The sequence below is a fragment of the Anguilla rostrata genome, chromosome 1 (assembly GCF_018555375.3).
Source record: "Anguilla rostrata isolate EN2019 chromosome 1, ASM1855537v3, whole genome shotgun sequence".
Classification (NCBI taxonomy): domain Eukaryota; kingdom Metazoa; phylum Chordata; class Actinopteri; order Anguilliformes; family Anguillidae; genus Anguilla; species Anguilla rostrata.
Window position 1 is genome coordinate 65160639 of NC_057933.1, and position 22643 is coordinate 65183281.

The 22643-nt window shown below is 39.9% G+C and overlaps 1 protein-coding gene across 2 annotated transcripts in view; it reads right to left on the reverse strand.

Moving 5' to 3' along the window:
* Positions 1–22643, reverse strand: part of thsd7ab (thrombospondin, type I, domain containing 7Ab) — a 111850-nt gene that overhangs the window by 33801 nt on the left and 55406 nt on the right. For both annotated transcript variants that reach the window (XM_064349595.1, XM_064349587.1), the window contains 7 exons: positions 17104–17259; positions 15347–15550; positions 11188–11382; positions 8383–8614; positions 4899–5014; positions 3769–3901; positions 3464–3567 (listed from right to left, as the gene is read on the reverse strand). In XM_064349595.1, the coding sequence (XP_064205665.1) occupies positions 3464–3567; positions 3769–3901; positions 4899–5014; positions 8383–8614; positions 11188–11382; positions 15347–15550; positions 17104–17259 (1140 nt within the window). The remainder of the gene's footprint in view (positions 1–3463; positions 3568–3768; positions 3902–4898; positions 5015–8382; positions 8615–11187; positions 11383–15346; positions 15551–17103; positions 17260–22643) is intronic.

A 22643-nucleotide genomic window follows, 5' to 3' on the forward strand; every position in this document is an offset into this window, starting at 1 on the left:
AGATAAATAACTGTTCCTCTAGCACAAAAACACCATGTACTTCATCACCTAAAAAATATATATATATATTTTGTACAATAAACAATAAAGTTAGTAGTTGGCTAGCAGAACAATACAGAGAAAGCCCTCACGCGGACATCAATATGTGAATCAGAAGACGAAACAGAAGAGACTGCAGGAAGTTTCAAAAGTCCCCAAAACTTAGATTATAACACCCACAAAGATCTTCTAATGGAGTCACATATTATTTCCAGTGGATTAACAATTGTGCAGCACTGTCGGTGATGTCAGAAGAAAGCAATTACAGAAACATGGCTGCCCCCTGAGTTTTCACTCAAGCCCCTTTGAGGATTTAGCATAAAAGTTATTCTGTCTCTACCAAGTTAAAGTGAAGCTCAGAAATGACCCTTCCTACAGTACGTTAGTCTACATACTAGTTAGCTAACAAGCTTAGTAACACATTCTGATAGTGTGTTTAGTTTGGCTAGCTCAGTGGTGGAAGCTAGTTATGACGGACCCCAGTGCAAGATCTTTTTACAGGCCCCCTTCTGACCCTCATATGTACGCAAGCATGTACAGTACACACACTGCACCATTAGGCCTAGATATTTTACAGTAGACAATGTGTTGGGTTTAGAGTTGGTTTTTGTTTAGATTTTATTAATTCTAGTCACCATTCCGATTCCACTCATTCAATCTGGTTCTTATTGAATCCTGGTTCAGATTCTTGTTATATATTTTTTAGTATGAAAAAAAAAACCCAAAATGTGTTGCATGCAAAACCACCTGTATTTTCATCAGATTTACACTGCCTTAAAAAGTATATTGTCATTTTGGTAAAAAAAAAAAAAAAAAAAAAGTAAAATACAGTGCATAATGCAACATGCTATGATGGTCACACTCACGATGGGAGAAAGCAACCTGTTGCACTCCATTTTGGCTTTTTGATTGAAACAAATTTCTCTCACACAGGCTGTTAATATTACTAAATCGTAGAAGCAATTTTAAAAACGTACTCATATTAAGCAAGCTAGCTAGGTTGTTTTTATGGCTGCACATTCCCTCTCAGCTTCAGGTTCCATGTGAGGTCATCACACTAGCCTGAGCACTCACACGTAATGAATCAACAGGGATTTACACTCCATACGCCCAAACGCCAGTCCTTTCCTCAAAAATGCAACACAACCTAACCACCCATATTTCCATGATTTTCACTTAGTAAAAATACGTTCCCATTTTTTCAGTGAACACAGGCTCAGGGAGTAATTGCACCAGACAATTATGAGTTCCATATCCAGCAGTCTAGAACCATAAGAATGTCACTTTGTACATAAAGGCACATGCTGGTGAATTGTTATTATAATGATTGATAATAGTGTGCTGATAATAATACTCCCACAAGAAGGTCATTTTTTTCTATACAGAGATATATGATAGAATTGAAACATTTTTTCATTCTTTTGTCACTGACTTATAATGTCAGCAGTAGATTTTCTTTGCCAAGAAGCCAGCTGTCAGCCCCAAAGATATGCCAGAGTCATAACAATGTTTCTCTGTTTTTAGATCAGCAAAGCAAAGAGAATGGCTGTGACCTTTTTGACTTTACTTTGCATGACATGCAAATACACAACTCAGAGCCCACATCCACAGCATGTTTTGGATTTGTTGTGATGCAGACAGAACTTCATGCTCAGCCTCAGGGTGATTTTGTTTACTTGGATAGCCCCTGTCTGTTCCGTGCTGACATTGACTGGTTGGTTGAGACCCAGGGTGTCAGTAGTGTCACTCTGCCAATGGGTCCCAGGCTGGATGCCAACAGTAGAGCCCCGGAAGGGCAACGCATGACAAGTCATGCCTGCTTGATTCCCTTTTCCACAGAGGAAGGAAACCCCCCATGGTTCTGTACAGCAGTGACACATTATGCTGATTAGATGGTTCACAACTGGGAGCCATAGCTGTCCTCAGATGACATGTACAGGGCAGAGAGCACATAGAACAGCACATAGAACCAGATGGTCAGAAAGGATAACGCTCATGTGAAAAGGGTTGAATTGGTAACAAAAACATGTCCATGGAAATCCACAGACTCGTAGACGTCAGGATACAAGGAAATGCACCAATGTCCAGATTTATACACGATTCACAGTCAATACAAAGCAGTACTGACCACTGTTTCAGTATGTCATGATTTTCTGTTGTTTTTCTAATCCTGCACCCACACCAGTCCTTTTCGAATAAGAAAGGACACCCTTGCCATAGACCATAGAGTATTGGGACAAGGGCAATGTAGACTGAATCTAGGGTTAATGCTACAGCTAGCAAACTAAAATGATAAACTGACTGGTTGTCCATCTCTCTATGTTCTGCTGTGAACCTTTCCACTTTTCATGCTCTGCACCATCCCTACTCTTTCTCTTATCCTCTCTCCTCTCTCTTAAAACCATTCTACACCCCACAACTTCAGACACTCTCACTCACATACAGAATTTACAGTATATCTAATGAGATATTGTTCACCAAAGCCACACGCCAACTCAATATCTAGTCTCACACTAATCTCTAGCTCAATGGAACAACTGTGTAACTGCTCTCCTCAAGACCACAAATGGAAAAATAAGTAAACAATTTACTGTAAATATAGCTGTAATGCATATCAAATTCAGACCAGTTGGACATGGAAGGACAGAACTGAGTGAAGAATATTGAATTTTCTCTCCCCATGTCTGCTGCTTCAGAGATATGGTTACAGGTAATGCTAATGAAGAAGGGGGCGGAGAGAGAGAGAGACAGCACTTGGACACTGGATACAGGAGCTCTTTCTCCTAAGGCTTCAAAATATTTCCAATTTAATCCACAGGAAGCAAAAACGCAGCTCCTCCTCACAGATTGAACTAACTACCATTTCCACAGTGTATTCTACCTGAGATTCTCATACCTGTTGGAAGTTAAAGAACATGTGGATATATTGTGATAATCAGAAGGTGAACAATGCACTCATCCTTAACAAGGACTGTAAGCTCGGTATTCTGCTAGTGTATTTCCAGAATCACGTAATAAGTCTAATTAAGGCTACATGAAACAAGCCTCAGGTATGGTTTGCAAAGAATATGTTCTCTCCAGGAGTCTGCCAGTCCGCTCAAGGCACTACCACATGCACACGTTGCACTGAATCCAGTGGATTTTTTTTTTTTTTGGCTTCAACCAGACATGAGTTTACTTTAAACACCAGTCATTTAAGGGTTGTTAAGACCATGAGTAATCATCTATGGAAACTTATGATCATGAAACCTCTTCAAATGTATTTTACGCAACTGTAACCCAAATGTGATTACTATACAGTTGTCTTAAAGGGATTCTTGTTATTCACACAGACAGTGTTTATGTAGCAAGTAAATAAATGTGTTAAGCACACAACCACAGGGGTTAGATCTGATTTCCATGGTAATGATGTTGAAAGGGTCACCTCGTGTTTGGAGGCCTGGTCCACATGTCTCTTGGGCCCCTGGGCTGTCCTGACGAATATGCCATGGTACAAGCTGGCACCGGCGCCACTTGTGTGTCCTCCAACTGCAACAGATGAGACCAGTGGGGTTCAAAAGAAAACTCACAGCTAGCCTAGTTTCCACACTTCCTCCATGTCTTTACTATTAATAACAGAAAACTTGTTCCAAAAATACCATATTAAGATGTTTACTGTTGCTCAGTTCATTGCCGCATATATTTTTTTAAGTAGTGTAATATAAGATTGGGTAAATGTAATTTGTTTACCGGTGTCCAAGACAAACTGATGGGGACTCGCACTCTTTCTCTTCGTACAGCACCTCAGGGCAGTCCTGTCCCCCATTGGCTGGTAGCTGGATAATGATGCGATTCCGAGACTGTTTCTTTTTCACGTTCCCACCTCAGAAAACAATGATCAAAACAAAAAAAGCCGACCAGAGATAGCGATACATTATGAGCAGGTGAGATGAAACCATTCTGTTTTATCATTTGCGCTTGCATCGCGATAGGAGCTGAATCAGCTGGATTTTAATGTAAGTCGACACAGAACAACGTGCTGAAAAGACGACTTTTTCATGACAAAAGGAAAGGGGAGGTTCACTGTCAGAAACAGATGTGCTGATTGTCAAAACAGAAGGTGAGACTGACTAATTGATTTTTATAATATAAATAGACAGATTTCACAAGAAAAAGTCTGCTAGTGAAGACCTTTTCTTGATTTATGTCTTTCATAAGGCACGTTTATAGTTTGGCAATGAGATAATTTTACGTAAAAAATAAACCAACTGAACCATCTGCTTTAATAAAGAATGTTGTAAGTGGAATGTTATTTAAGAATTAATTACATTTTCCAAAGGAAAAGGCTTTGAATGCAATACTGTCATGATGACAAGCTGTATGTATATTGAATATAATGAATGCGGTGTCATGAAGAGAAGGATCTTGCACATTCAAGATATGTACATCTTTTGACTGATATCATATGAAATAAGCTGTGTACATGTCAGGGAGCATATGAATAATGTAAAATATGGTATTAATGTATACCACAAGTTGTATAAGTTTTTACAAGTATGGGGGCTTTGAAAAAGAAAGTGTGCACAGCAAAAGTAATTGTTAAACTTGTTACACAAATGAAGGTTTATAGTACAAAGAGAAAGGAATGAATTCTCTGTATATTTTCTGTATAAACCCCCTGATTAATGCAACATTGATGGTTGGGGAATTGGGCCTGCAGTTTTTAAATATCAAGCTGCATGCATGGATAATACATAGCAAAACATGCAATCTAAGGTACCCTGGATAAACATAACTGTTGAGCAAACGAATGGTTCCATATTGTGCCGAGTTGATTGATAAAGTGAAAAGGGGGGAAAAAGCAGGTTCCTGTCCAATACCTGTTTGGCAGGTGGAGGGACACGGGGTCCAGTCGCTGAAGGGGGTTACGATGCAGTCCCTCTTACACGGCAGAAGACAGGACCGTACCGTTTCAGGGCGAAGACTCTCCGGGCACCTTCAGAAAACACACAGAAATATTCATACGGTTTCAGCGTGGTGTCTGCATGGAAGGAGAGGGCTACAAAGGTGCGATGGGACGCATTTGCCTAAAACCAATGGGGCCATGCTGGGAACCCTTTCATGGTGCTTCCTGTGAGTGTGGCAGAGAGGAGGGGGTTGATGAGCGAATAAATAAGCAATGGTTGCTCTGGGCCGTCCCAGGGGTGCGGGGGGATGTGTGTGTGTGTGTGTGGGTGGGGGGAGGGGGAGGGGGGGTGGGGGGGCTTTTGTTTACTTTTTGAAACAATCCTCAGTCCCATGACATCCCTGTAAGCTGTGCCGCAGACAACATAGATGCAGCTGGACCCGCACGCTAATAATCACGTTTAATCTGGGACAAATGTAAACAAGAGCCAGTGCCACGCCCCCCACTCCGTACACAGAATACCAGCCGCACGGTACTGCAGCTCGTCACAGTGCCCGGTTTTTCCCACTTGATTTTGGGAGATCCTGCACCAAGATGTACAGATTAGCCAGGACAATTAGACAAATTTGTATTTAATTTTTAATCTGAGAGGGTTCCTTACAAGTCCTGCCACAGCATTTAAACGGATTCTATCAGGAGGCCATAATGAATTTTTCTGTAGGTGCAGTGGGGGGGAAGTGATGGGTTCTGATTTGTTTTAAGGACAGGGGTCATGCTTAATCTTCAGCCAAGCTTTAAATGCCAGTCACCTCCTCGGAATTCCGCTGGATGAGGATAAACATAACAAATTGTCCAGCTGAATGAAGTCCAATAATCTTATCTTTGAGGCAAATCTGCCAGGGCTTTGAGTGATGCGGAGATCCTATGTCTCATCTTATTTCCCAGATACTTCTGGGAAAGCATTATTTACTGGTATGATGTTGCTGGAGGTAGATAGAGAGCCATATAACCACAACGTAATAAAGTAACAGCGTTGTAAGAACAGCTTTATTTTTAATACCAATAGAAGTGGTAAATCCCTTTGAGCGAAACTAAATCCTCTGCCATGTTAATACATAATTTCAGTAATACAGAAGAGAAGGCCTGTAAGAATGGGCCCATTTCCCCATCCCAGATGATCATGTGATGGACTGCTCAGACCAGGCAAGGAAGGATCCAAGATTGAATGGACAGCCCAGGCTTTAAATGAAGTCACTGACTGGTGATGGTCTTCAACCTTGTTGTTAGCAAAGAAATAGTGTTGCAATGTTCTATATGCAGTGCTATGCTTTTTATAGAAAAAAACGAATAACCTGTTTAACATGGGATGACAGAGCTGTCAAGCAGACTACATACAAAAATTGAAACCCTGAACAACAGAATTGCATTTAATGTTAGTGCAACTAGATTCTCAAAAGCTCAGAGAGAACTTTCAAAACTGTTTGCGTTAAACTGTCATCATTATGCTAATTACATGCACCATCCAAATACTGAGATGTAATTCTACATAAAAAACAAACATGATGAATTCATACTGTAGTGCGAAAGGGTATAACACCGTTGCTGAATGTACTTCCAGAGGCAACAGAAGCGTTGAGCATTTTCCAAGACTAGTCATTATGTTTCACGATTATTATGTCATAACTGTCTTAGCCTGGGTGTTTTCACCACCAAGCATCATTATTTTTTTCATTAAGTGAATGTCATCCTAGTTTGAGAGAGGAAATGGACATAATTTACTTGTAGGATGTCCCAAAGTTCATCATTACATTACACAAGCAGTTTTCTTCTGCATTAGCACATTAAATAATCTGATATTAGTCCTTATCTGAAATACTGTTGTACATGAGTAGATGAGGTTGAATAGAGATATGGGACCCATTACAAAGGTTACAGTAACAGGTCAGCATTTTCCCTTCTAAAATAGGTTGGCAACCTGCACAACCTGAAATGAAATGTGCTATGTAAGGATTGGAAATGATCTGGGAATAAGAATCACTTTACATGAACTTTTCCACAATGTGGCAAAAATAAAAGTTTCTCGAACAGACACTGGATTTATTATGTGCATCATTATTTGGTTTCCTGTAATTCAATTTGTTATCCAAATTCACACAAATGTGCTTAGATCACGCTAATATACTAAGATTGTGAGGTCAAGATGTTGATTGCTTAGTTATTTGGCCAATATTCAACACAGCCATCTTGTCTTAGCCACCAGAGAGAAACCAATATTGCCATTGCTCATTCGAGAAGCTTATCATCACATTAATGGTCACAGATTACATTCAGCCCATCGTATGAAGAAATACAGTGATTATGATAATAATGTGGCTGCGTTCTGTGATTCAGATGAAAAACTGTGGCGAGGCACCAGCCTCTGAGCTGCAGCAGGTGCAGATAAAGAGTGGGTCTATTCGGGATTTTTCTCCCTCCTCGGTGTTGAACAGATGACCTGTGGCACCGCATTAGCCTCACTGTCTGTGGGCCCTTTGAAGACAGCCATGTGCCCTGCGAATAATCCCTCTCTCATTTGCATAAGCAGCATGAGTGTGAGGCTGTACTGGGAGGCTGCTATTAAAGCCAGCCTTTCCTGTTCCATTCTGGGGGGGGAGGGTAAATAATACAGAGGCATGCACCACTGTCAGAGAACGTGGCAACCAGGAGCATCACCAGAGATGGAAACAGACAAAACCTGAGGCACACAGGTCTTTGATCTGTAAGAATCTGAGAGCACAAATTGTGAGACACACTATAATCTTCCAGAGTATCAGCTAAGGCAACAAACAAATTTTCAGCTAGAACAGTGATGTCTTCCGTTGCATGCAGCTTCTCATTAAGTTGCCCTCTCTTAGTGCTTTAATTGCATTAAATGGACGAACCCCTCTTGATTACCCATTATCATCAGTTGTGGAATTACACTTCTGCAAAAATGGCTGTGTTAATTACACAGTCTGTGATTGCATTCTTATTTTTAACCTCTTTTGTTTGCCTTCACCGAAGATTAAACTCTTGGCAAACGCCAATGGGGGAATCTACAGGCATGAGAGCGAGTGTCCAGCCATGGCCAGTGAATTAAAGACGCAGAGCGTAATATGCAGTCACATCATGACAATCTTATGGAAGAGAAAGGAGGTTTCTCTGCTGTGAAACCTCTTAAATATTCACACACCTCATTGCTGTGTCCAGGTGCTTGGGGAAAACAATGCCTAGTAAATAGGTAAACACTCCTGCACACTAGATTTCCAGTGAATTTTTATCGTGTCAATAAAGACAACGGTTTCAGTATATCTAATCTTCACCAGGGTTGGAGGTCACATCGAATAAAACAAATTTATACTGATATACTGTATATTGGCAACAGTGTGCAGGAGTTTGTCTTAAAACACACTTGTAAAACAAACAGTGTCTTCACGTACTTTTTGGGAGGCACCTGTCCGACGTTGACCCGGACACAGATGACCTTGCGGGTTTGCATGCCAACGGAGCAGGAGTCGCCGGTCCCCTTGGCCGTGGCGTTGCTAGCGGTGGTGGAGGTGTCCTCGATGCACTGGCCCCAGGAGCCTGTCTGCCAGTGATAGACCGTGCAGGGGTGGTCGTTACAGTTCCGCACCTCCTGCAGGGCACTGCTGTTTGGACACTGAAGTCCCCCTACGGGAAAGACCCACAGACAATTCCCCTCCGTGTGAGCCACAGTGACCAGTGCAAACTGATAGGAGCAGCATTCAATCTAACTTCGAAGCAACTTTGACCTGGATTTGTTCATTACATTTTTTTTTTTACCACATTTTTCATTAAGTTTGACAAACAAATAAAGATTTTTTTCTTATTTTTCTTAAAAAAACAAATACTTGCAAACTTGCAATCTACTTTGCAATCTGTCAAAAGTGGAGGTTAACTTTTATTGCATCTTAGCTTGCATATCCAACTTTGAATAATGTGCTCAGGGAAATGTTACATTTACTTCAATTCTTTGATAACATCAGAAGCTGAAATGAAAGAAAATATCTTGCAAGAGTGAATTAGTAATATTCTCATAAATCCAATAGCTAAGGAAAAAACATTGCTTGGATGTCCATGCCAATAGTTCCCCCGCATATATCTACCACAGGGCATCTTGTGTTCTGTGGCCAGCCTCAACTCCACCCACATTAGACAAAATTTGTTTAACCAACTGGAATTTGATATGCTATATCCTGTGAGTACCATAATTTGTCCATGCAAATAGCAATGCTGTGTAAGAAATTCATACCTCAAATCTTATACTAATACTGCGTTCACCTTCCCAGTGGATCAATTCAAACACTGCTATTGCTTGGCTGATCTCTGTGGACTGTGGCTATGATAAGCACATCAGGCTCATGTATAAACTTCATACAGCAGACCCAAGTAGTCACCCTGAACCTGAATTCTGAACGCTCAGAAATTCATTCCGAGCATTTAGGGTTAAGGCTACTGCATGTTAGTCACCTTACCCTCCTCCAGCACACTCAAGCTTGAAATTTCACCGATAAAGCTAAGTACCATTCTCAATACAAATGCAATCCTACCCCTGGGAATTCAACCTAAGCTCTGTAACTACGGCAGCATCCTGCCAAATGGATTTGTTGGGCTGACAGAGCCAAACGAGAATACTGTTGCGACCACAAGCCACAAGAAACTGCTGAGCATAACACAGGCATTTGAAAACTGTCTTGTCAGGGCCCTCCTGACCCAACTATATTTTCATACTGAAATTCTGCACAATTTAGAATGAAGACTTAGGGGGAAAAAGACCTTTACACAACTTCATTAAACAACACAGACAACTGAAGTATGACCCGCGTAATTGGTTCCCGGCCCCTCGGGGGACCCCAGTTTGGATGCGGTTGATTGAACCGCTCGGAGGCGACCCACAGAGCGCGGCGCATGCAGCAGGGTTTTTATTCGCGTCCGCGATATGAAATTCCACACTCCGCTGATTTATTCACAGATCCACTCCGTGAGAAATCCATAATGCATTATGCCTCTCCTGCCTCTGCAGACGCATTAAATATGCAACTGACATTACGACATGCAACGGTCTGATGGGACCCCTCCACGGAGAGTGCATTTTCATATTACAGAGGGGGAAAAACAAGATTCGGAGAAAGGGCAATTCTACGATTCGCATGCACTGTCTATTCGTGGGAAACAGATGCTCAGAAGAATCTTCCTCCAGGACACGGACAATTGCTCGGTGGGTCGGGTGAAACCCATAGGCCACTGCATTAGCATGACTCCATTACAGCCCAAATCAGGCACTTGTTCAATCGAGCTCTCTGCCCGAAGGAGAGAAATTTAACATGATTTACACGGATATCCTCACGTTTCACATAGATCATATTGTGGGGAGTGTGGCAATATGCACCCAAGTTGGGCCAGAAAGCCCCATTAGTACAAAGACAGATTTATTCACTTCAGAAAAGCTTGCACGTCTATGCCTCTGTCTATATAGTACATGAACCATGTATCATTTATATGACTATGATTTTCAAACAGAACTGCAGAGAAGAGATATAACAAACAGTGCTGGCACCCTTGAAAGACCTTTGAAAAATAACAATGCATATGTTACATATATTATGGGTGTATTTATACTACATAGCTAAAACATTTACACAAAACAATAAATCTAAAGCTAGATTTTTTTCTACAACAACTAAAACTTCTACCACTATGTTAAATAATGGCAAATCTGTGTGTGAAATCTTACATCAATTTACAGACAACCTTTTGTGCAATGATATCACTTACAGTGTTACATAACCACTTTATTATTGTACCCTTAAGGCTAAAGGCTAAAGTGCATTGTGAACTCTTAGCCTACATCAATGTGATCCATGTGAATACCTCTGTGGCTGCTGTGGAAAAGCAAACAGTGCACTGAATGTGTTTGCTTCCTGCATGTTACCAATTTTGATCCTAATATAAAACCAGGGAGGTGTACAAAACTAAGTGAAAAACAGGAATAGAGTGTGTGCGTGTGTGTGTATGCTAGCGCGTTTGTGTGTGCATGTGTGTATGTTAAGTTATGAATATGTGTATATGTATGTGTGTATATGTGGGTATGTATATGTGTGCATGTATGTGCGAGTATGTATTCATGTGTGTGTGTGTGTGCGCATGCGTGTGTGCATGTGTGTGTGTCAGAGAGAAAGAGGCACTGACATTTTAGAATCAGCCTATCGAAATGAGACAGTCACCTTCTCCAGCGCTGTATGCCAGGATGGATCGCGCTCTCATCTGTTTCCCCTCGGTGGTCTTGCCGGAACAGGTGTGGGAACACAAGGACCAGGATGACCAGGAGCTAAGGACACAGTCTTTAGGGCAGGGCACCTCACAGGCAATGGGGACAGGGTAGATGGCATCCTGGCACAGCTGTCTGTCCACCGAGTTGCCTGGGGAGACAGGACCAGAACGGCCTCAAGATACATTGACTGAAAAGCCAACTACAGAGCAGAAATCAATAGTGAAAAAAATGCCTAGCAAAGCTTCATGAAATGAAACAATAAAATCCATTTTGTTTGTCAGAATAATTATTGAAATGATTTCTATTAGTTTAAGAAAGTGGAATGTTGTATCTTATTTACCAAAAATGATTAAATAACTACTTTAATTTATTTTAATTGCACTGGTGATCAAGGTATAGTCTGAAATAAATCTCCCTCAGTATCAAACATTCTTTGCATTGGACAATGTTTACACAGTGCAAGGATCTCCTTGGATAGACTAGATCTTCAACGCAAACCCAATTATTATTAACTGTCAAGCATATTATCTTTACTTAGTAGATGGTATGACTACAGGAGGAAACATTTCACAGAGGCATGTTTATTATTCATTGGCTTTTAACATGGGGATGCTTGGTTTTCAAACTCACATATGTATTCCTTCAATGTAGCCATCACCATATTTGGAATATTGGCCTCATCTCTGACACATCTATCCACCAGCAGACTCATCTCTAAAGCATCCTACTATCAAAACCAGCATAATTCAAAGTCTCAGTCCAGCTCCTTCAACATACATTATTCCGTATTAAGATTTTTATTTGATGCATCTTTAGCTGTCCAGCTTCCTTTAACCAAACAAGCAAATGTGATGTGACAGGAAAACTCAGAGAGCCTGTTAGCGGACAGGTTGAGGGAACGAGGAGGGTGGCGTGAGACGCCGGCAGGGTAAGGCCGTGGCGGAACCGCGAGGGAGCCCAGGCGAGCGGGTTTAAACGGGCAACATCACGCAGCGCCACGGATTCAGATGTCAGAGGGACTTTCAAGGTGTTTCCTATCGACAGCCAGACCCCCCAGCCAGACCGTATTGATTCCTATCTGCGGCGCGGCCCGCTGCCTTTTGTGGGACTGATCCATCACGCTCCTGTCGGGCGGGGGAGGAGAGGAAGTGTGAAGACAGGCCGAAAAACCCCAGGGGGGAAAGCAAATCAATTTTCATCAGCGGAGAACGGGGATCAATCATCTTCAGACAAGACCCAGTCACAGAGGGACAGCCGGGGGAGGAGGAAAAGGGGCATTTGCGGCACTAAACAAAGCACTATACAACGGGGAACACTCCGCGTGGCACCTTCCACAAGTCATTAGTGTTTACAGCACTTGTGTGAAACACAGTGGTAGTTTTAAAGATATTGAAAGGGCAGTTCTGCTTCATAACAGCTTTAGAATCCCCCGATTCAGATTTTTCATATACATATGTATCCAGGGAATCGTTAAAATGATTACATGTTATTAATTTATTCGACTGGATGTTTTGCAGTGAAATTCTGACCGTGTACCATGATTTGGGGTAGCATTCGTTTGAATACGAGCCATGTCAGTTTTTCAAAAAGCAATTTGTATGGTGTGTGTGTGTGAGAGAGAGAGAGAGAGAGAGAGAGAGAGAGAGAGAGATGCAGATGTCAAATTCAAATAGACTTCACTTTCTGGGCCAGAGAGAATTAATTTGATTTACAGTAAGTACAATTTAATTGTGAGGGATGGGAGGGCAGAAATTGAGCTGGCACACAGAGAAAGGCAATAGTTGGACGCATGCAGGGAGGACTAGCATCCACAGAGAGCATGTGGTAGCCATGATAAATCACAGGAGCCTTTAACAGCGCACCAGAATTTCAGCAAGTTGGTGGCAACAGAGAGCGGGTCACCTTGAACAATGCACATTATTTTTCATAGAGGTGAAGGGCCGGCTAATTCATCACAGTTTTAAATGGGTCAATATGAAATAGTGTTCTAAGAATGATGGGTATAGAAGTGAGTGTCCAGCGCATAAAAACATATTTAAAGACTCGGCCAGCGCATATGCGTTCCACTACATGATTCTAAATCCAGGTTTCTGGAGGCAACTGATCAATGAGGAGTCTATGAGGAGTAACACCCTTACCCACAGCAGCATGTGCAGTGTCTGTTCATTTTTTTGTGCTGACAAAACGTGTACTTTTCAAATAATCTACCACTGCATAACCATACTCTGTTCTCATTGTACTTTAGCTACACAGAGGTTTGGCTGGTAAATGCTCTTGTTCTTAGTGGATATTACTATTGTAATAGTGAGATTTCATGACTCCTGCAGTAATCAGGTCAGAGATAGGATACAGAACAATACAGCCATTCTCTCTGAGCTTTTTAATAATGTGCCTTGATTTATTTTTTTATTTTTTTATTTCACTGATGAAGACTACCATGTTCATTCATCACCACAGAAACATCTGGGATGTCACCCTCATGTCACATTTTGCCTGAGTGAATGGAGAACCTGATTATTGCAATTTAGCACAATGTCTGATTGAGAGCCACTGATGTTCTGTCCTCCCTTGGGTCCTCATTAGCTGCCAATCTACAGTCTGCAGTGCCTCTGGAACTCTATGTTAATGTTTTTGTTTTTTTTTTTCTTATACATAGTTTGATTAAAAAACCTATTCACTATGTGCGTACAATGCATTCAAAATCGCAAATCCATAACATCAAGTTTAACCACATCAGCATGTTGTCCATTAAAATTGATCCCCTGGAATCACTATAGGCCAGCACAGTATACTGGTCATTCGAAATAGATTTACAGCAGAGGTTGCCAAATAATTTCTGAAAGGTATGCACCCATTATTAACTGTATACTTTTTAAAGGATTTCAGATACACTTACTGCCCCCATTAAGATGCAGCCTTCCTCTCTGGCTGAAACATGGAGGCTGAGGCTCAGCATTAATATCAGGAGAGAGCCGAAGCCTGCAAACCCAGCGGAGGGAGCAGTCAGTGTGCCTCTCGTTCCATCTCAAGGTGAGCCCACGTTTGATCCCTCAGGCGGTATGTGTGTGTGTGTGTGTGTGTGCGCGCGCGCGGGTCCCCAGCTGTCTAGCGCACAGTCAGCGCAATTACGGTGAAATTACAGAACGTTCCGCCGGGCTACAGCGCGCGCTGTCTGCAGGCCTCTCTGTTTCCACACAAAGAGCGGGAAGAAGCCTCCAGAGACTTGCTCTTTCAATTTAACAACCGCAACAACATAATTGTCCCCACCAACAACAGCAATTAACACAAAATGTAAGAATTATAACAATGAATTGTTGTTGTCTCGAGCAAGTCAAAAATGGAGAGTCACTGTTGACTAAAATTGTGGTTGAAATAATGATGTTGTTTATTTTAAATGAGAAGACTTCACTTGTAATAATTTATTTTTGCTCAACTTTCACAGATTTTTGTTTAATCCTTACCTTGCTTTTCCATGAATTACTTAAAGAGTAATATTAGCAACAATTCAAAAATAATTATATATATATATATATAATTTAATAAATCTGCATACTTTTTTTTTTTTTTTTTTAAGAAATCACTTACATTTTTTCATCCTGTTAACCCACTAAGTTAATTTGGTTCCACACTTTTGGGTTATAAAATGAAAAACACTTTTACTTGCAAAAGAGGTGACAAAAATTTAGCTATGCAAGTGTCGCTTTCCCTAAATGAATTGGCATTGCCACACATTGTTTAAGAATGCTGTTACTCTATTTATACAATATGCTCATTAAAAGCTGATAAAGAAGGAAAATCACACTGATACTGTGGTCTGATAACACTTGTTAAGTGTAAGATTTGAATAATGAGTGCAATGCTTCTACAGTATAATTCTGCAGTAAACTAGGAGAGAACTACAGCCCTTAAGGCACACACAGGCTGCATACAATGTTCAAACTAATCTGAACCCCCATAGGTTCTGCCAGTATTACAATACTTCAGCATATTGTGCATCATAGATGCATACTGTAAGATGATAAATAATGCTCAAGAGACAATGACACTGAGTTCACTCAGAATTTAGGCTGTAGCTAACTAATGTATCAGGGAGTAAATAATTCCAGACGTACCGTCACTGTTAATGCACCGGACCTGCGGGACTTGTGTCCCAGACCCGCATTCCTTTTCACCGTCCGGGACACACTCCTCCAGCTTGACTAGCTGCCACTCATAGCAGCTTGGGTCATCACAGGGTATGGCCTCCACCAGATGGGGGCAGTTCCCCATTCCACCAGTAGGGGTGTTTTTAATGCTCCGTTTCCTCAGCTTGAAGCCTGTCAAGCACCATGATTTAAAAAAAAACAGATTACTAATCACTTCCTTGTTCAATATTACGGTTTTTTTGTTGTTGCTTTTTTTATCTTAATGCGTTATTTGTGAAGTTAAACGAATGATACTTGACCGTCACAGTGTCATAGCCATGATAATCATAGTATTTTCAAAAGTAACAAGGAGAATGATTCCATTAGACTAGATGATAAACCTGAAATTATTCAAATAGGTTAACAAAATGAATATTATAATTTGCTCCATTATATAAGCTATTATCCAAAGTGATAGTAATATATTCTAGAATCCATTAAGAAAGATGGGATTTTTACACAAAGGCTCCCAGCTCAAGGACACAGCAGTAGTATATCAGTGAAGATCAATGACCTCTGAGATCCATACTGAAGCCCTAACCTCTTCTCCTTATTGCTGAAAACAGATGATAAGGTGAGACTGAAATTAATAATTTGGACATATGGCTTTGAACATTCTTTCTCATTATTTATGTCTTATATAAAATATACTAATTTATCATGGCATCCAGATAATAATTTTTTTAATGGTTCTTTAATAATGGCATGGGAAAGAGCAGAATTTAAAATTATAGCTTATTTTTTTAATTACACAAGTGTTCACATTTTTTTTTATCGTATTCAATAAAAGCTCAAGATCAGTTCTGATGCTGTAATTTCCTAGTCCCAGTTTAATAAGATTTTAGTTTCACTTTCAAGTATGAACATATGACAAGTTTTCATAAAGTACATCACACAAAACAACACAAAGATTTTAGAGTTCCAATGGAATGTAAATGTGCAAAGATCAATACACACAAATGCTCATTTTTCTTCTTCTTTTTTCAGTGTCTCAAGTAAAAGCCCCATCAGACGCAGTCGTGCGCAAAAGAAATTAAAGGCAAATAATTCCTCCCTTATCTGTTCACTTCAGCAGGCTCATTAGGTGAAAACAAATATGAATCAGTCTATGGCTGAATTTCCCTGAGAGTCACAGAGCATGTCAGGCAGGCTCAAACTAAATACCACTGCCTGTCACACAGGGATAAATGCTGCGATCTCACCCAATGTTCCCCGTGAAGTCCTCCACTAACAAACCTTTCAGGAGGCATCATTCTTATTCACTGGCTCACAAAAGCACATCTGAGACAGCCCACACATATTTGCCATAGGTAGCACAGTGGAATAGCATTAGCACATTGGCCATACATTTCTAAAGATCAGAAATACCTAAGCTGAGTAGGATATTATTATTCATCCAAAAGAGCATTTAAGTCCACAAAGTAAGTCTTTTCTAACAAATCAACACAAATAAATCATCAAAGAATATACAGGTATTTGCAATTACAATCCAGCACTGCCTAACAAATATAATGTATAGCTAAGTGAGTTATATTTAGATTTCCATACACATTAATATTATAATAATTCAATGAATGTTCTATGAAAGGATAAACATATTTGTATCTAGGATGTCTGCCATGTTTCTTTAACACAGTTTGCAGTGTTATCTCTCGCTTTCTGTGGCATCACTTCCAGTGTCTTACCTTTCTTTCCGACTTGCTCCTCACAGTTTTCAAAGGTGCAGGGACCCCAGGCACTCCAGGAGGACACCTCACACTCGATGGGACAGGCGATGTGGCACAGCTGTGTAGTGTTTGGGACCACACCCTGGCAGAGCTTCTTGTCCACTGGACAGGACGCTGTACATAATGCAGAACAAAGCAAAACAAAAAGGGGTGAATGCTTGGAATGCATGGCATTTTACATAACTGAAATGTCCATGCATTTCAAAATAGCTAATGCACCTTGATGAATAAAAACTGTGCAACAGCCATAAAATGTGTAGGAACTGTATAATAACAATATCATCATTACTCATCATTACTGCAGTCAGGTACATTCAATGTATATCACAATGTCAAGAAGAATAACAAACAGCCAATAAGAATTAAAGGATAACTGAAATATCAATAAGAAACTGTCATGCCGCAATATATTTATATCCGTGCTTTCATAAAAATGCATGTGAAACAAAAGCACTTCTCTGCATCAAGTTTATACAACCTCTATGATACTAAACCCTTATTTAATACTTGCACTTTGAATTACACGTTTAAGCAAGAGTGATTTTTTTCCCAATAGTAACCATTGGCAGTTATTGAAAACTGAAGGTGTACTTGCTCAGTTATTGAAAGTTGTAGAGATACTTGCTATTTGTTACTCAACATTTAAGGGGGAAAAAACCACAGCTGATGGAATTGCAAACAGTTTCCTAGGATGCAAAGAATACACAGTTTATTATCCTACACCATGGGTTATGAAATGGTAATTTTGGGACCGAACTAGGTACCATCAGATGCTATCATTTGATACACATGACATAGATTGAGCAATCATCTGCAGCCTCCCTCATCGCAGATGCATGAATGCATTTTTGAAGGTGTGAGAAACACTGTTGTTTACATTCATGAATATTCTATTCAGTTTCCCTCAACTTTCCATTCCCCAGTTGTATAGTCTCAAATTTAGAAACATGAAAGGTAAGTGGTGTGTTTTCCATTTCCAGCTGAAGCTCATAACAAAAGTAATTCCCACGAAACAACAAAACAAGATTTTTTGTTTTCCTCTAAATCCCCAAATCACTTGACACGTGAGGGTTCAAATACTGTAGCTTTTCTTTTCATAGCACAGAAAGTTGAGCTGAACAAGCATGGCAAGCATAATGTTAAAGAACCAATTAACCTGCCAAAATGCTCCAAGGGTCACCCTAGTAGAATCCAGTCAATTAAATGAAATACAATTTAAATAGAGAAAAATTGAATAATTTCAGGTTTATCATCTAATATTATCAGTTTAGCAGTAAAACAAGATTGTACTTCAAACATGTCTGCCATTGCTTGTGTATAGCCGTGTTTGCGTTTGTAACAATAATTGATATAACAAATATGGAGGTGTTTATTGCGTTACACATCGACTCATCTAAGCCCTCAGAACAAGACCTTAAAGTATATAATATTTCATGCTTTAAGTGTTTTGTAAGGCACTTTCTTAAATGGTGGAGACTTTAGATTTAAACATACAATCTATAAATGTGGGGGAGACACTACAGTTTTCCTTGAATGAGGACGACAAAAACTTATCTTCTCCTCATCATAGTAAAGACTTACTAAGAAAGTTCTCCTTGCTGGTTGACCTTGTTGTGACGGTAAGTGTCCTGTTTGCCCGCCAGATGGTGGGAACCCCCCATCCTGGGGTTTGTGTCCCTAATTAGGACCCCTGAGTCACGGCAGTGGCCCACAGATTGCCCATTCCACTGCACATTATTATTAATAACTCCCATGCTCACAGAGGAGGGGAGGCCCCCCACCATTGTAACAATGCAACTCTCTGTCTAATGAAAGTCCCACCGAGGTACATCACAAACTTCTTGCCGGACCAGACACATTAACAGTGTGCTATTAATTTAGCCAATTAGTTCAGATATGTGACCAAAATGTGTAAGCACATACAGACATGCACATGTAGGAACTCACGCACACACACAATTATACACGCACGTATGTAAACAGCTAGCATTTTGTCACATATAGTATCCTCTATAATCAACCCTTGATGTGTGAAGATAAGGGTATGAAATAATAATACAAGTACTGAGCTATAATTAAATTTTACGTGGAAAATACCCTATTTAATAATGATTCAATGGAGTCAAACAAAATAACAATATTCTCAAATTATAGAGCATTACAAACATAAGACTAGGCTATTTGTCTGTTTATATATGGTGTATAGAACCAGCAAAATCTGAAAGGACATTTTTAGGAATATGTCTGGTCAGCCTAAATTTGACACACAATACCACAGATAATACCTCAAACTCAAAAAAAACCCAACAAAATACTACAGAACCCAAAGAAACTAGATCAATTTTACGCTACTTTTCTGCATAATTGATTGATACAAAGTTTAAAAAGTAGTGTTTTGATGCAGATTTTTTTTTTTAAATGTGTGAATAATCATACATTTATTTTTGGAAAATATGAAGATCTGAGCAGTTATCGCTGTAAAAATTAACAACAGATTTTCCTCTTTGTTAATATAGCTCATACACTATAGCTCATTACCTGTACTGTATATTTAATAATTTTAGATAGCCTTCTTTGCTCATTTTTATCAATGGTGATAATAATTAATAGGGGCACTAGTCTAAAAAAGAACTGCACAGTGCACACATATGTCCGGGTATGACATGGGCATAATTCAAAATGTAATGACCAATAGAACCCTCGCCCTTTACTACACCACTGACTAATCTAACACACAATGGAATACAACATGAACCGGGGTGCTTGCTGGCTTGTTTATAGGTTACATTGATTGGGTTTGCAGTGTTCTACACAAGGCCTTCACTCCACCCAGCAACTGCAATCCCAGATCCCTAAAGATCTCTTAATAACTCTGAGCTTGCTAAAGCCTGAAACGGAAAGAGTTTGGGGAGATTGTGTTGACAGCCAGAATGCGAATGCTTCTTTTGATATGCAAAATCGAGGCTTCCCTCAGCAACATTTTTGCATTCAAGACGTACTTTGGAAAGTCAGCAGTAATCCGCACATGATTGGAATGGAGGTGGGTCATGCATTAGCTCAAAGTCAAACTTTCAGGGAAATTTCAACAGTGACACGCATCCAACATATGGCTTAGCAGTACAGGCACTCACTTTGAATCACCTAATCCTGCTTATACAGAATTCACATTAAACTCATTTAGAGCCACCGGTAAAAATATTTAATTCATGCGGCTGAACAAGAAAATAAAACTGACATTAAATAACATAAATATAACATGAATATTATGACTATGTTACATTTTATTAATTGTAATAAATACAAATGTTATTACTAAACAGCATGTATTACAATGAAGTGGTGAAGCCTGTACAATTATCGAGTCAAAGGAGCATATATATATTCAAATTTAGGTATTTTAAAAAATGAAATATTTAATGTTTAATGAATAATACTATATACTGCTATAATTCAATTAGTGCAATTGATGTTTGAGCAACAGCAGGGAATATGTAATGTGTTATCTTCTTTTCATTTAAACTTTATGAGGCATGTATTATTTTCATTCCATTTTCTGATTTCCAAGAAATTTACAAAGTTGTAGATTGTAAAAAAGCTTTTAATTGTATTCTTTAATGGTGCATCAGGTTTGGAGGGGGCTTATGTCAAACTTATGAAGTTGAAATCTGTGCTAGTCATTATGAACCCTCCAGACACCACATCCCTGGGTTACAACTGGGTTTACCCACAACAGAACAATGATTTTGTTCCACAGCATGACAGGAAGAAAACATGTATTGTAATGAGCTCTCTAAGGACCCCCTATGGATTTACTGTGCGTCTACAATCTCCATTTTGCCTCGTTCACATACACACACACACACACACACACGCACACACATACACGTGCACACACTGCACACATGTACACAAATTCACACACAAGTGCACATGCACATAAGCACACACTGACAGGCATACAGTGTGACAGCCTACAAACAAGGAAATGGAAAATATTAGAATTTGTATGTTTCCCCATGTTTATGTATGTGGGTATTTTATGTGTGTGACTGAGAATGCTTCACTCGTAAGAAGCATCAGATGGCAATTTACAAGATCTATACATGTTGATGAAGCAGCAGCAAACCCCCTGCTGATGCACATCTATTGCTTGCACCTGTATCTATATGAATGAGACACAATCTCTGTATCATATCTGCATGAATAATGAATATTCATGCTGGTGGATAATGCATTTTTTGCATCTTATTTTTAGGCACTGCTTCTTAATGAAAAAAAGGAGAGAAAAGGGAATAGAAAGAGAGCTGGAGGAAAATAGAGGAGGAGAGGAGAAATTAAATCCCTGCTCTGTCCTGTCTGTCAGTGTCCGTCATGTCACAGCCCCTGAGCCATCCCCACCCAGTGCTGGAAATCCTGATAAATGCCAAAGCACACATTACAGGCCGAGGCACTGCAGGTCCCTCTAAGGCACAGTGAAAGCAGCAGTCCCCGGAGTTCAGCTAAATGTAATCTGTGTAACGGTCAAGCAAATGACCGGGTTGTTTGAGGATGCACATTGTTCTGTAAATTGTGCTATAAATGTGCAATTGAGATCAGTTCCTGAAATAGTTCCAGCTTGGGGAATCTTGACCACGCTGGTGTTCACAAAGGATACATTTACACTGCCTGGTAACAGTGACCCAATTCAGATTTTTTGCACACATGCGGCACAGATCGGATGTACTAGGACTGTGTAAACAGGAAAACGCACATAGAATAGGACATTTTCTGATCCGTTTGGGCCACATTCATATATGGAAATAAATTTGATTGAATATCTGCCAATGCGACTGTCATCTAAATGCACAGATCAGAATTTCCCGGTTATTACGATCTGCATGTCATTCAAAAGGCAATATTCTCATACTTTTTTGGATTTGAATGATGCGTAACAGACAGTATATCACAGGCACAACTGATCTATGCTGGTAATGGTAAATGTTAAAATAAGTTAAATGGAGGACGAAGGCCCAGTCCAGTGGCAAATAAGGTTGTCCTTTTAAGTATGTGGGGCGAAGTATAGGCCAAAATACTGGAAAACCAAAGATGCTCAGAATAGCAACAGCCTGAATTATTATTTCTGTCTCATTTTGTGTCCATTGTGGATGGAAACATGGCAAAGGTGGAGTGGTTGTTTACTTTCGATTTAGTCACCTTAGTTTCAAGTGTAAACCACGTGAGCACAGGTATCGGATACGGGTCACTTTAAAAAGTAGATGTAAACAGGTGGTCAAAAAAATTGGACTTAGGCAAAAATCGGAACTGGGAATCAAGACCTGCAGTGTAAACATAGCTAAAGAGACACTCAGATACCCAAGAGGAATAAATTATAAGTTACACTTTCACTGCTCTTAATAAGTATGCATTTTCTGCAGTCAATCAGTCAAAGAGTATCTGAAGACCCAAGCCGTAAGGACAGCCAAGCATAATGATTTCACTTAAAATAATCAACATGACTT